The sequence below is a fragment of the Pollachius pollachius genome (genome assembly GCF_949987615.1).
Source record: "Pollachius pollachius genome assembly, chromosome: 17".
In the NCBI taxonomy this organism is placed as follows: Eukaryota; Metazoa; Chordata; class Actinopteri; order Gadiformes; family Gadidae; genus Pollachius; species Pollachius pollachius.
Genome location: NC_136950.1, coordinates 13,331,713 through 13,344,333, shown reverse-complemented (window position 1 = coordinate 13,344,333; position 12,621 = coordinate 13,331,713). Strand labels below are relative to the sequence as shown.

The window sequence follows — 12,621 nt, the reverse complement described above, 5'->3', positions numbered from 1 at the left end:
AGAAAATACCCTTTTTTAAACGTCTTTCCTATATGAAGAAGTGACTGTGGTCTTTGCTGCCCCCCTCTCTGTCTGCTGGACAGGGGGATATCGGTAAAGAGATGTACGTCATCAAAAGCGGTGCAGTGCAGGTGGTGGGAGGACCGGACAACAGCATAGTGTTTGTCACGCTGAAGGCCGGCTGTGTGTTTGGAGAAATCAGGTAAGGATCTTTTACCATGGTTGTATGTTTTTGACCTACAACCAGCATGTTAACGCTGGTTCACCATACGTATACATAGGACTTAGTTCAGTCGGCTCACAACAACAGAAAAATACCCAGGCCAACATTGAGGCTGACTCAGGCTGTCATGTTGTTTTTCCCCACAAGTCTGCTGCAGTCTTCCAAAGATGGCGGCAACCGAAGAACGGCTAACGTGAAAGCTCACGGCTTCGCCAACCTCTTCGTCCTGGAGAAGAAGGATCTGTTTGACATCCTGGTGCACTACCCAGAGTCCCAGAAGGTGCTGGCCAGGAAGGGAAAGTGAGTCCAGAAGGGGAGGGTTGGGGGGTTGATATCGCTAGATAGTGGAGTTAAAAGTACAACAACTCTTAGTTCAAGTGTTTAAATGATCAAGAGGAGATTAATTCAGTATCAGAATCTAAATTGTGTGTGTATTTTGTGTGTGTGCATGTATACACGTATGTGTGTCTGCGTGCTTGTGTGTGTGTGTGTGTGTGTCTACGTGCACCCGTGTCTGCGTGTGTCTGTCTGTGCGTGTGTATTTGTGACTGCGTGCGCGTCTGTGTGAGTTTACTTGTGTGACTCTGCCTGCGTGGGTATGTGTACGTGCGTGTGTGTGTGTGTTTGTGTGCGTGCGTGCGTGTGTCTGTGCTCGTATGCACGTGTTTGTGTGTGTGTGTGTGTGTGCGTGCGTGTGTCTGAGTTTGTATGCGCGTGTTTTTGTGTGTGTGTGTGTGTGTGTGTGTGTGTGTGTGTGTGTGCGATCTGAAAGGAAACTAATGAAGGCCAAAGGTCCGGCGGCCAAGATAGAAGAACAGAAGAAGACGGGTCTGGCACTCTTCGGACCCAAACCCCCCACTCCCAAACTCCTGCGCGCTTTTGGTGGGAACCTCAACAAGCTCCTAAAACTCAAGGTTATCTGAAGCTTACTTCTCACACGAAACAATCAGAGTTGTTATAATAGAAACACAGGTGAGCAGAAGTCCTTACTAACTCTTCCCTTTTTCCCTCTCCAGAACGCGGCTTCATAACGTGGAATCCGAGGCCATGTTTTTTGTACTTTCTTATTCTTTGTTGCTTTAATGGAGGTCAATGTACAGTGTGTTTTGAACCTTTGTTTCACGAGTTTGCGTATATGTCTCTTAGTCTGGGTGATTTGGTTGGTGTGTATTATTTGAAAGAGATTCTACAAAGGTAAATATATTCACTCGCTTGTGGGGATGATATTTTGTTGTTATATTGTTATTATGTTATACTCATTTTAAATATAAAGTTGTATTTGTCCTTTTCGTTGCCATCACTTTTTATCAGTTTGCTAACAATACACAATAATACAGTGCCTAACATAAGGATGATATTTTATAGCCAGGTCTCCAAATGGCATGGCAAAACATAACTGGGATGTGTGCTTTGCGTTGTCTGCTATAACATCTTTGTGAATAAATCTATTATCCTGTTAACCTGAAGTCTTCCCCTCTGTTGTGTTGGAGCGGTTGCATTTGGACATGACTGCTGTGGAGAGCGACTGAGAGGTGTGCTATAATCCCCTGAGCTATACTGAGATGCAGCCAGGACTTAATTAACCAAATGCTCTCACTGTTGCTCTCTCACAATCAGGTCACTCTCTCTCTCCCTTTCTGTCGTTCTTCTCTTTATCCCCAGAAAACCTTTGGCACTCATATTTCAACGTTCATTAACCTTTTCCTTAAACTGAAAAGATGTTGCAGACAAAAAAATGAGTCACACAAGTTAGCAAATCAGATAATAAGTAAGTAAAGCATCCCTTAAAACGTATATATCAACATATGTTGTTTCATTTTGAGTAGCGACAGTAGTTTTACCTGGACCTTCCCAGGCCTCGATGTGTGTAAATTCTGCTATGAATACCACAGCGTGCGCCCTACTGTAGGCTACCATGTGCTGTGAGGTCAGGACGGCTGATCTCTCCCCCGTAGGAGGGGATTAACCAATGAGTATGCTAGGGGTTGAACCATGCTCCCGGTTGCTCTGATCAAACTCAAGAGCTCTGCAGCTCGGCCAAGCGCGCTTGGCTTCACGTGCAATGTTCAACAAATTCAAGCGGTTCATCGGGGCCCCGGAGCCCCCGGCCGAATCCCCGATCAGCCCCTCCCGGCTAGTGTCTGCTAAACCCACCGCTGCTCCACCCGCGACGGTAAGAACACAGCACTTTATTGGGATCGGGAGCTGTTGAAGAAGTGATTCAGTAATGCCCTTTCTTTAGAAAGTGGTCATCTTACGTGGAGACGTTCCAGTCTCAGTATTCGGATCCTTTTTTCTCAGTCACACCTTTGTATTTACCCACTCTATGTTGACTACATTTGTCATATCTATAGTTATGTGCTACTATACTATAGTTATTAACATCGAGTTTATTTCCACGGAACGCTGGAATTAACACTTTAAATAATGTAGTATATTTTGTATTCATTCAAATCCATGTACTGTTTGAACTCTGTGTCAACAAGAAGCTTGTTCTATGTAGAGATACAATAACTGGATTGAACACAGGCTTTGGCTGTGTTCTGAGAAAGTCTCTGACGCAGCTTGGCAGTGTTGTGGACAAAAGCCCACCAGATGAATGTGTTCTTAAATTGGCTAGATTTAGGCTTTTGAGATGGTAGTTTTTGCAGCTGAAGAGTGTACAGGTGTATTTCTAACCCTAACCCAATTCATCATACCATACTGTCATTCATGACATTTGGAGTGAATAGCCTAAAGGTTGGGTTTGGATCTCCGTTCTTAGACATACAATCAGTAGAGGTGATGAAGGCGCCTGTTTAAAACCATCCTGAAAAACGGTTAAGATTTGTATTGTTTTAAGCTAATCAAAAAATACAATCTGAAATAGACGATGTCTGATGCTGCTATAACACCATTATGTTTTGGTGAGTTAACAGGAGGTAAAACCTCCAGAAAAGAAAGAGGAAGAGAAGAAAGATGAGGCGAAGAAAGATGAACCCAAACCAGGTAACCCAAAATACTCAACTTGTCTTGTACAAAATATATTTTGTTTTAACACTTAAACCTTTATTTTAATTGTACTTCTATTGGATTGGATTGAGTTGTGGATGATTGAAGTCCATTTATCTGATCTGCTTATCCAGATCATGTTTTCATCCTCTTGCTTCCCATCCACAGCAGCTGAAGCTCCGCCCACTACACCTGCACCAGCACCAGAGCCGACGCCAGCCCCCACCACGGGTCCAGCCCCCACCACGGGTCCAGCCCCCACCACGGGTCCAGCACCCACACCGGCCGCAGCACCCGCCGGAGCCCCAGTTCTTGCAGATGGAGTGGCCACGTAAGGCTTTAAAAGAAACTAATCACCACAAGACATTATCGGACATGGTTTGGTAAAATCACCGCCTGGGGTTAGATGATTGACCGCATCCATAGACATTCAACCCAATGTTGGACTATAGAAATGATCAAACATGTGGTCCCACCTACATTGCTCATGTTGGAAACAACAATTAACTAAACTTGGTCGTCAATAAAGTCGCTTTTTGTCGGTAGGTGCGTCAATGCAAACCTAAAACACCAGTAGGGGTCTAGCATGTGCATTTCAGCAATAAGACTGCAGCTGTTTGCCAGCAGGACACTGCCTTCTCTCTGGGCCTATGGTCACAATATGACTTGCTGAGTAGTGCTCCTAGCTTAGCTTTGGGAGGGATTAGGGAGCTAAGAGGTTTTGTTACTCACCAAGACCCTGGGGACCTGGTCAGGGAGTTCTTTCTCACTACTTCTTCTATTTTTAGGAGAATTTAGAAAAATGACTATACCATTTTCTAGTTATAGATAGACCTGTAGAAAATATAGATATTGTGGTATTACAGGGACAGCAGATTAGACTCAAAGAAAAATAGAAGAGGAAGTCCGACTGCTTAGCTCTGTTTATCTTCAACTTGAGCGACGTGAGCCATGAAGATTGTATTGCCATGAATTCTATTGAATTAAATTAAACTAGTTAGCATCACATACCTGTGACGCTCACGATTAACTCTGTTCCTCCTTAACAAGTTTTCTTTTCCCTGACTCAACGCCGTCACTCTATTCCTCTCAGCCTCGCCGTCCTGTGCGAGCTGTCCCCCACTTTCTGGGGTGCCCCGGTGGCTCACCGGGTAGACTGCGTACCATATAGGCTCAGTTCTGATCGCAGCGACCCGGGTTCCAATCCTGCCCGTGGTCATTTGCTGCGTGTCCTACCCTCTATCCATTATCTGACTCAATAACAAAGCATAGAAATTAAAAAACAACACCATTTTCTTCTTCTTCTGCCGCTTCCTTTCCTTCTTGGCCTGGTGTCGGCAGTGATGAGCCTCCGCCCTCTCGCACCCCCACCCCCCCGCCGGTGGTGTACCAGCGCTTCGTGGACGACACGCTCCGGTACGTCTCCAGGCAACTGAGGGACCGGGTGGTGAGGTACAAGGAGAAGGTCATCGACCCCTACGCCACCTCGCCGGAGATCAGCCCGCCTATCAGTATGTCTTCACGAACGCACGCACACGCACGCGCGTGCGCACACACACACACACACACACACGGGTGTGCACAGGCAACTACATGCGTAGTTGCTCGTTAAAATGCATCTGTTCGTTAAAATGCACACGACCTGGAACCTAAAGCCCCGCCCCCTCACTCCGTCCTCTGCTCCCGCCCTCCTCCCCAGCCCCCGTCCTGAGGACGGCCGACTTCATCAAGCTGAAGGAGGCCGAGCGTGTCGCCAAGGAGGAGGCGGACAAGAAGAAGGCGGAGGAAGCGGCCAAGAAGGCGGAGGACAAGAAGAAGAAGGACGAGGAGAAGCGGCTGGAGGCGCAGCAGAAGGCCGAGGAGGAGAGGCTGGCCGAGGAGGCCAGGAAGGCGGCCAAGTTCCTGCCGGACCTCAGCTGCGCCCCGGTCGACAAGCTGTTCCAACCCGTGGAGGAGAAGCTGGACGGGGTGCTGGGCAACACCATCGACCCGTTCACCGGTAGGTTGGAGCCGTGTACCCGGACGCTACCCCCGCGATCCACGTCTCAGAGCGGTTAACAGGTTATGAAAAAACAATGATGATAACAATGATGATAACAAGTGTTCCAAGTCTCAATTTAAAACATGAACATTTATTGAACTGTTTATATGTAAATAATGCCGGGAAAAACATGGCGGCGAACGCAGCAGCCACGCATCGGCTGATGCCGATACACGTAAAAAATGCAAATATCCGCCCGATATATCGGTCAATAAATAGTTTAAATAAACGACATACATAAAAAGATCAGTTAGTAAGTGATATGAAATCTGTAAGTGAGCAAAGACAGGCTTTGACTGGTTTAGCCCCCTCATGTACGTTTACATTTGGGTTGTGGGTGGTGGATGCAGTCGGCCATTGGTCCATCGACCCGCTCTGCCCGTCCACTGGTGTCATGATCGGTCGCACCTCAAGCGCCACTAATTGGCCTTCCGATATTGAGTACCTTCAGGCTTTCCTGCACAACGACAGAGTCCCCAGAGAGACTGGAAATCAAGGCTAAGTCATGTGTAATTAAAGGATGTTGAAAGTTATTGTCATGTTCAGTAAAAAAAAAGAATGGAAACAAAGACTTATTGGAACTAGCTATGTGAATCTGGTTGTTGAGATAACAGAGTTTCAGTGTGTGAAAAAGGGTGATAAAGTAATAGAAATAATTAACTGAAAACAATATTCGTCATTCTCCATCTTGCCAACCATTAAGAGATACATTTTAAATTATTTTAGGGCTGTAAAACATACTATCTATTTGGAATCAAATGGATTATTTTTTTTGCTTTCTAGCTTGTAATGTTTGCACGTTTGAGAGGCCGTCCCTCTTCCTCTTAAAAAGCTGCACAACCTCAACACCTTCCCCCCCCCCCCCCCCCCTTCGCAGACCGTCGCTACGTCACCTGGCTGGCCGTTGTGGCAATTGCCTTCAACTACAACGTCTGGTTCATCCCTGTACGCCTCGTCTTCCCTTACCACAACGCCACCAACAACCCCTACTGGCTCTTCTTCGACGCCATCTCGGACCTGGTCAACATAATCGACATCATGGTCTGGCAGCCGCGCCTGCAGTTTGTCAAAGGGGGAGACATCGTGGTAAGAGACCTGAGGAGATGTGTTTGGACTATGAGTGGTGGTTCTTTAGTGTCCTTTGTTTTGGACAAGGGAATGACTTGTGTCCCGACAGATGACTGTAATGGATGGCGAACCAGATAGTTAAATACACATTTATTACACTGAATGGAACGTTTTTGACATTTACTGTACAACAAACAACTAAACTGGATGCATTGCCTTTCAGAAAGATAGGAATCTGAGCAAACCACATTACCGCTCATCTGTGCGATTTAAGGTGAGCATCGACACTCAAAGCATGTTTAAGATAAGAAGATGGTTTTGAAATGCTTTATCTATCCGCTTTTTCGCTAGAGATTTGAAAAACAAACCCCATTGTGGGTCATTCGTATTTTTTTCGTTTGTAGTAATTGTATTGCACAATTAAGCAACGCCTAGACAAAGTCCTACCGTACGTGAATCTTCATCCTTTTATTCGACTTGTTGGGCCACAGACTGATCTCGTGAGCCTCATCCCATTCGATGTGCTGGGCCTCTTCTACGGCTTCAACTCTGGGTTCAGATTGAACCGGATCATAAGGGTAAAGCAATGTTATCCCTTCCAGTGTCAGTAGGTCAAATGGAGCACATCATACGTCATGAACGTTGGACAAAGTAGATCTGATTGATGTGCGGTGTCCTTTCTCATTTGACATGCACGTCGCTCATTTGTCTCTGTAGATTGAATACTTCTTTGAGTTCAGTGATCGTCTCGAGAGCATCATGGCCAAAGCCTACATCTGGAGGTAAGAGGTACATGCTTTAAAGATGATCGGACGGACCTCAAAACTATCCAAACCACACCATCTAGACCTCTTATTCAACACATCTTTATTTCTGTCAGGGCAACACAGTGGTAACACTCCCCGTTTTATTTGCAAGATTGTACATCTTTGGATGGTCTTGTGACGCTTAATACACTTGAAGGTAGAATATTAGTAGCATTCATTGCTTGTAGTATTATTGATAAAATAAAATGATAGATAATATTAACAATAATAATAAGAATAATTAATAAATAAATAATTCACTAAGACTTTTTATATTGCTAAGTAATGGATCAACCATATCCCCCTCCATATGACAAAACCCAACGTACCCTGAAACCAAAAGGCTGCATGAAAACAACAAAAAACATTAAAATCCTTCCATAACCCCCCATATGTTGACCAACAAGGCATTTTAAGATCCCTTTTTGAGTTCCTTTTTGAGTTCCTTTCAAGTGTCCAGCAGATGTAAATATTCCTTCCACAAGAGTGATCACCTTTTCTCCCCCAACCCCCTTCTCCCCCAACCCCCAACCCCCAGAGTGATCCGCACCACAGGCTACCTGCTGTACGCCCTGCACATCAATGCCTGCTTTTTCTACGTGGCGTCTCTTTACCAGGGCCTGTCCACCACCGAGTGGGTCTACGACGGCGAGGGGAGCGCGTACGTATACGTCACGGTCCCCCCAACACATGGCTACAGCAGCTCCGTTGACCGGGACACACGCGCGCGCACACACACACCCACACGCACACCCGCACACACACACGCACACACGCACGCACACACACACACACACACACACACACACACACACACATAGGCCCTGAATAATAAAAAAATAAAGCGATTCAAGCTGATTCTTGCCTGTTTCCTGACACCCATAGTTAACCTGCAGCCTACTCAGAATGCCTCTACTTCCCAATGATCCGAGAGTCACCCGCTATCTGTTTGGAGGAAAGCCTCTGTTGAATGACTGACCTGAGTGCCTGTCCCAGCTGACCATCGTGCTCTGGGGGCTCCACAGCTACCTGAGGTGCTACTACTACGCCGTGCGCAGCCTGATCAACATCGGGGGGCTTCCGGTGCCGCAGACGGTCTTCGAGATCACCTTCCAGATGTGTAACTTCTTCGTGGGCGTCTTCGTGTTCTCCAGTCTGATTGGACAGGTTTGTTCAGATACTACAATCTTTTACGCCTGTTGGTTTAGTCAAGCACAGGTGGTTTGGTTATAGCCCTGCATTGCAATACCCATGCTACCATACCTTTGAGTATGCGTGAAAAATATTTAGTAAGTCCCAATACGTAGTATTACATCATCATAGTATTGTATTATACATAGTAAAATACCAAGATATTGTACTACATTCGGTCGCATTTTGCAGTATGCAAGCCACCATGCTTTTCTGGCTATTCTGCCCCCAAATCCTCTGCGCAGCAGTAGATACGTTACATTGAGTGAGCCCCTACGAAAGTCGATGGGTGTGCTAATCAGTGAAATCACCTGTAGTATGTCTACAGGTGTATCGCATGCTGTGTGCAACACTATGTACTTAGTAAGGGTAGCTGCAGTACGTACTGCAAGTAAAAAGGAAAAAGTGTACGATTTGGAACACGGCCCCTGGGTTCATCCCGGAGTATGTGTGATAGCAAAGGACAGGTGTAGCTCGTTAAGTCTAGTGTGGGTCTGCAGGCATGCCAGGGCGCTTAATTAACATCATGAGGTACACCTGTGTTGGCCCCTACCATTCTGCCTCTGTGATTATTGCCTATTACTACAGTGGATAGCAAACAATAGAGTTCCCTGTCCCATTTTATTCCTTTCTCTCTAGATTTCTTTGTAGATTTCTTGCTTGTTTAATAAATTTCTTGCTCTAGTTCTGTCTCTCTGTCTTTCTTGTATTCTTTCTTCATTTACCTGTGTTGCTTTCTGTCGTTTAATATTGATATTTATAATGATGTGTATATATATACATCACTATTTCCTTCACTCTCTCTCTGACCGTATCAGATGAGAGACGTCATCGGGGCGGCGACGGCGGGCCAGACGTACTTCCGTGCGTCCATGGACGGCTGCGTGTCCTACATGAACACCAACAGCATCCCCAAGTTTGTGCAGAACCGCGTGCGCACCTGGTACAACTACACCTGGGCGGCGCAGGGCATGCTGGGTAAGGCTCAGAGGGACCGGGAGATGTCATTGGATAGGATAAGGAGGGCAGTAGCTCAGGAAGTAGAGCGGGTTGGCTTGTAACCGCAAGGTTGCTAGTTAGATCCCTTGTTCCTCCTAGTGTTGAGGTGTCCCTGAGCAATGCACCTGAATGTGTGCATGAATGGGTGAATATCAGGCAATATGGTAAAGCGCTTTGGATAAATGCACTATATAAATGCAGTCAATTTACCATTATGATGAGGAGTTAATTTGTATGCGCCAGTTAACAGAGGCTATTACTGGGTTCTAACAACACCACCACGTTGTATAGCTTCAACAAGTTCTTGTATTTTAGATCAACAAAATGAAGTTGGAGTTGAAGTGTTGCTGAGGAAAGAGTACATAGAGCTGCCGATGCCCAATCAAACTTCGGATTAAATGAAAAAATATAAATAAAAACTGTTGCTCTCACTCAAAGTCAAAATCAAAGTAGCTTAATTTGTGACATGCACAGTTTCAAAACGGGGCCACAGTAAAATACATATTGACATGGAAAGCAACAAATCTGTGGAAGCCACAGTATCCATTAACAAATTAATTTTATTTAAAAGAGTCACAAATGTGTTGAAAAATAGCAAAGATATGGTAAGACATATCTACACTAGCTGAAACCCAGTCGATTGGAAAAAGGGGAATGTAGCATATGTACCCTGCTGGTTATGGACGAAGGCAGAGTACGAATGGACGTTAAGGACGATATGGACGATATTTAATCAAATCACGCTATACCTTCATCGTCCCCCAGATGAGTCTGAGCTGCTGGACAAGATGCCCCTGGTGATGAGAATGGCCATCGCTGTGGACATCAACCTAGCCACCTTCCAGAAGATCGCTCTGTTTCAGGTGGGCTGCTGCAATCCGGCCATTGCCCATTATATTTCACAATCCTCTCTCATATTGAGTTCTAAAATAGGGTTCATTATATAATCGTGATAGTGTTTGTCAGATACATACATTTGCAGTAAAGGACATATTGAATGTTATGAATATGAGTAACATGGTGTTGTCTCAACAGGGCTGTGACCAGCAGATGCTGGTGGACATGTTACTGAGGCTCAAGTCCATTGTGTATCTACCTGGAGACTTTGTTGTCAAGAAGGTCAGTGCACCGGTCTGTGCCTGCCTTGGTCAGGCCTCTGGGACCAGGGGTCTTGTGTTTGCCTTGGTCAGGGCTCTGGGACTAGGGGTCTTGTGACTGCCTTGGTCAAAGCTCTGGCACCAGGGGTCTTGTGCCTGCCTTGGTCAGGCCTCTGGGACCAGGGGCCTTGTGTTTGCCTTGGTCAGGGCTCTGGCACCAGGGGTCTTGTGCCTGCCTTTGTCAGGGCTCTGGGACCAGGAAAGAGAGCATAATAACATCGTGATGCATAGTAATCTGTGCAACACTGTCCTCTGGTGGCCGTTGTTAGCAGTTCTCCCAAGTTCACCTCAATCTGCTCTAACTGTGGCTGCCCCCCTCTCTGTCTGCTGGACAGGGGGATATCGGTAAAGAGATGTACGTCATCAAAAGCGGTGCAGTGCAGGTGGTGGGAGGACCGGACAACAGCATAGTGTTTGTCACGCTGAAGGCCGGCTGTGTGTTTGGAGAAATCAGGTATGGATCTACAATTTTGTCTTATGTTGTGCCATGTAGCCTGTTAAGTTACATGCCACTTAAGTGAACATCAAGACGCCCCCTGGCCCCTCTACAGTCTCCTGCAGTCGGCCAAAGATGGCGGCAACCGACGAACGGCAAACGTGAAAGCTCACGGCTTCGCCAACCTCTTCGTCCTGGAGAAGAAGGATCTGTTTGACATCCTGGTGCACTACCCAGAGTCCCAGAAGGTGCTGGCCAGGAAGGGAAAGTACGTTCTTTTGTTGTTTATTCGACGTTGAGTTGATTGAACATTGAATGTTTCACTGATGCAACATCTGCAACTGTGTTACTTACAAATCCTGCAAGAGAATAAAGTATATTCTGTTGATTCTGCCTGTGTGTGTGTGTGTCTGTGTGTGTGTGTGTGTGCATGCGTGTGTGTGCATTCGTAAAGGAAACTAATGAAGGCCAAGGGCCCCGTTGCTGCCAAGGGAGTGACGGACAAGAGGGGGTTATCTTTGTTCGGACCCAAGCCGCCCACACCCAAAATGCTAAGAGCCTTCGGCCAAGGAGGCCTTCTGGACAAACTCAAGGTGAAGTATGGGAGCACAGGGCATCGTCAACTCACAATGGTTATGATTGAGTTCCAAATGGGAATACACCAGTTGATCATTGCTAACACCAGTGGCGGACTCAGGGGGGGGGGCAGGGGGGGCGACCGCCCCCCCTGGTGCCTCCATGGTTGAAAAAGTGCCCTCAAGAGTGGTGAATACGAGAGAAAGTTCCTCATTGGCTGCCCTTTACATGTGAAAAAAATGAATGGGTGCCCTCTGGTGCCCCTTCATACAATAAATTATGACGATGTGCCCTCTGGAGCAAGAATGTGGCCCTTTTATTTTTTCGCCCCTGCCCTTCAAACACTCTGAGTCCGCCACTGGCCAACACCCGCCCAGTTCATCCAAATGGGTTAATTTGGGAACAGGCATTGTTTTATGTGTGACGTACCTTTCCTCGTTTCACTCCAACATACACCCAGTTACTTTGTCTGATTTCATTATTACTATTTGTATTATTATTCATTATTTACTTGAAGGTTATATTATGTCATACATTTTCTATTCCAACTGATTTGACTTCTTACTGTTGAGGTGTTAGCGTTCTTTATCGAGTGGTGAAAATTGGGACGTGCCGTATGAAGTTATTATTATTACATCATGGCTGATTTACGGTCTGTATTTTATTCTCTCCAGGCACTGAGGGCAAAGGAAGGGTCCTGAGCATGCTCAGTTCATCAGTTCATCAGTTCATCCCTTCCATTGGCAGAGTTGATTCGTCATACACCCTTGTTCCTAGTTTGTTTTCCACTTTACCTTGCTTTATGCTATATATACTGTATGTATATATATATATATAAACTCTTTCTAATACCAAACTATTTTCCGTGTAGGTGTAGGGGAAATAGGGCCTGGGTTGGGGTCCCTGTTTTAATTATGTTCACAAAGCTTTGATTAGAAGGACCACAGATGCCGATCCATCCACTTTGAGTCAGCCCTTCAGATACATTATCTCATGTGCTGAGAGCCAAATAATGTCAGACTTTTATTTATTTATTTATTTTCATTCACAAATATATTGATGTGCTATCGGTTAATTATTTCATATGGATGAATTTTGTTAATAGTCTGTTTGATTAAGGCATGTATGTGTTA

General features: G+C 45.7%; 2 protein-coding genes across 2 annotated transcripts in view; both read left to right on the top strand.

The window, feature by feature from the left end:
* The window catches only part of LOC307088672 (cyclic nucleotide-gated channel beta-3-like), a gene marked incomplete at both ends in the record, with an annotated part of 11,140 nt that extends 9,994 nt beyond the window's left edge, over positions 1-1,146 (top strand). The window contains 3 exons of the mRNA XM_079754623.1: positions 84-202; positions 371-523; positions 996-1,146. Coding sequence (XP_079610749.1) covers positions 84-202; positions 371-523; positions 996-1,146 — 423 coding nt within the window. The remainder of the gene's footprint in view (positions 1-83; positions 203-370; positions 524-995) is intronic.
* Positions 1,147-2,285: 1,139 nt separating this feature from the next.
* LOC307088671 (cyclic nucleotide-gated channel beta-3-like) lies at positions 2,286-11,658 on the top strand (the record flags this gene model as incomplete). Its single annotated transcript, XM_079754622.1, has 17 exons — positions 2,286-2,396; positions 3,142-3,211; positions 3,383-3,545; positions 4,556-4,725; positions 4,914-5,213; positions 6,133-6,341; positions 6,547-6,597; positions 6,815-6,901; positions 7,041-7,105; positions 7,668-7,790; positions 8,155-8,296; positions 9,139-9,298; positions 10,085-10,182; positions 10,355-10,438; positions 10,812-10,930; positions 11,028-11,180; positions 11,367-11,658. The coding sequence occupies 17 exons, from the start codon at positions 2,286-2,288 to the stop codon at positions 11,656-11,658; spliced, it is 2,397 nt and encodes a 798-aa protein (XP_079610748.1).
* Between the last annotated feature and the right edge of the window lie 963 nt (positions 11,659-12,621).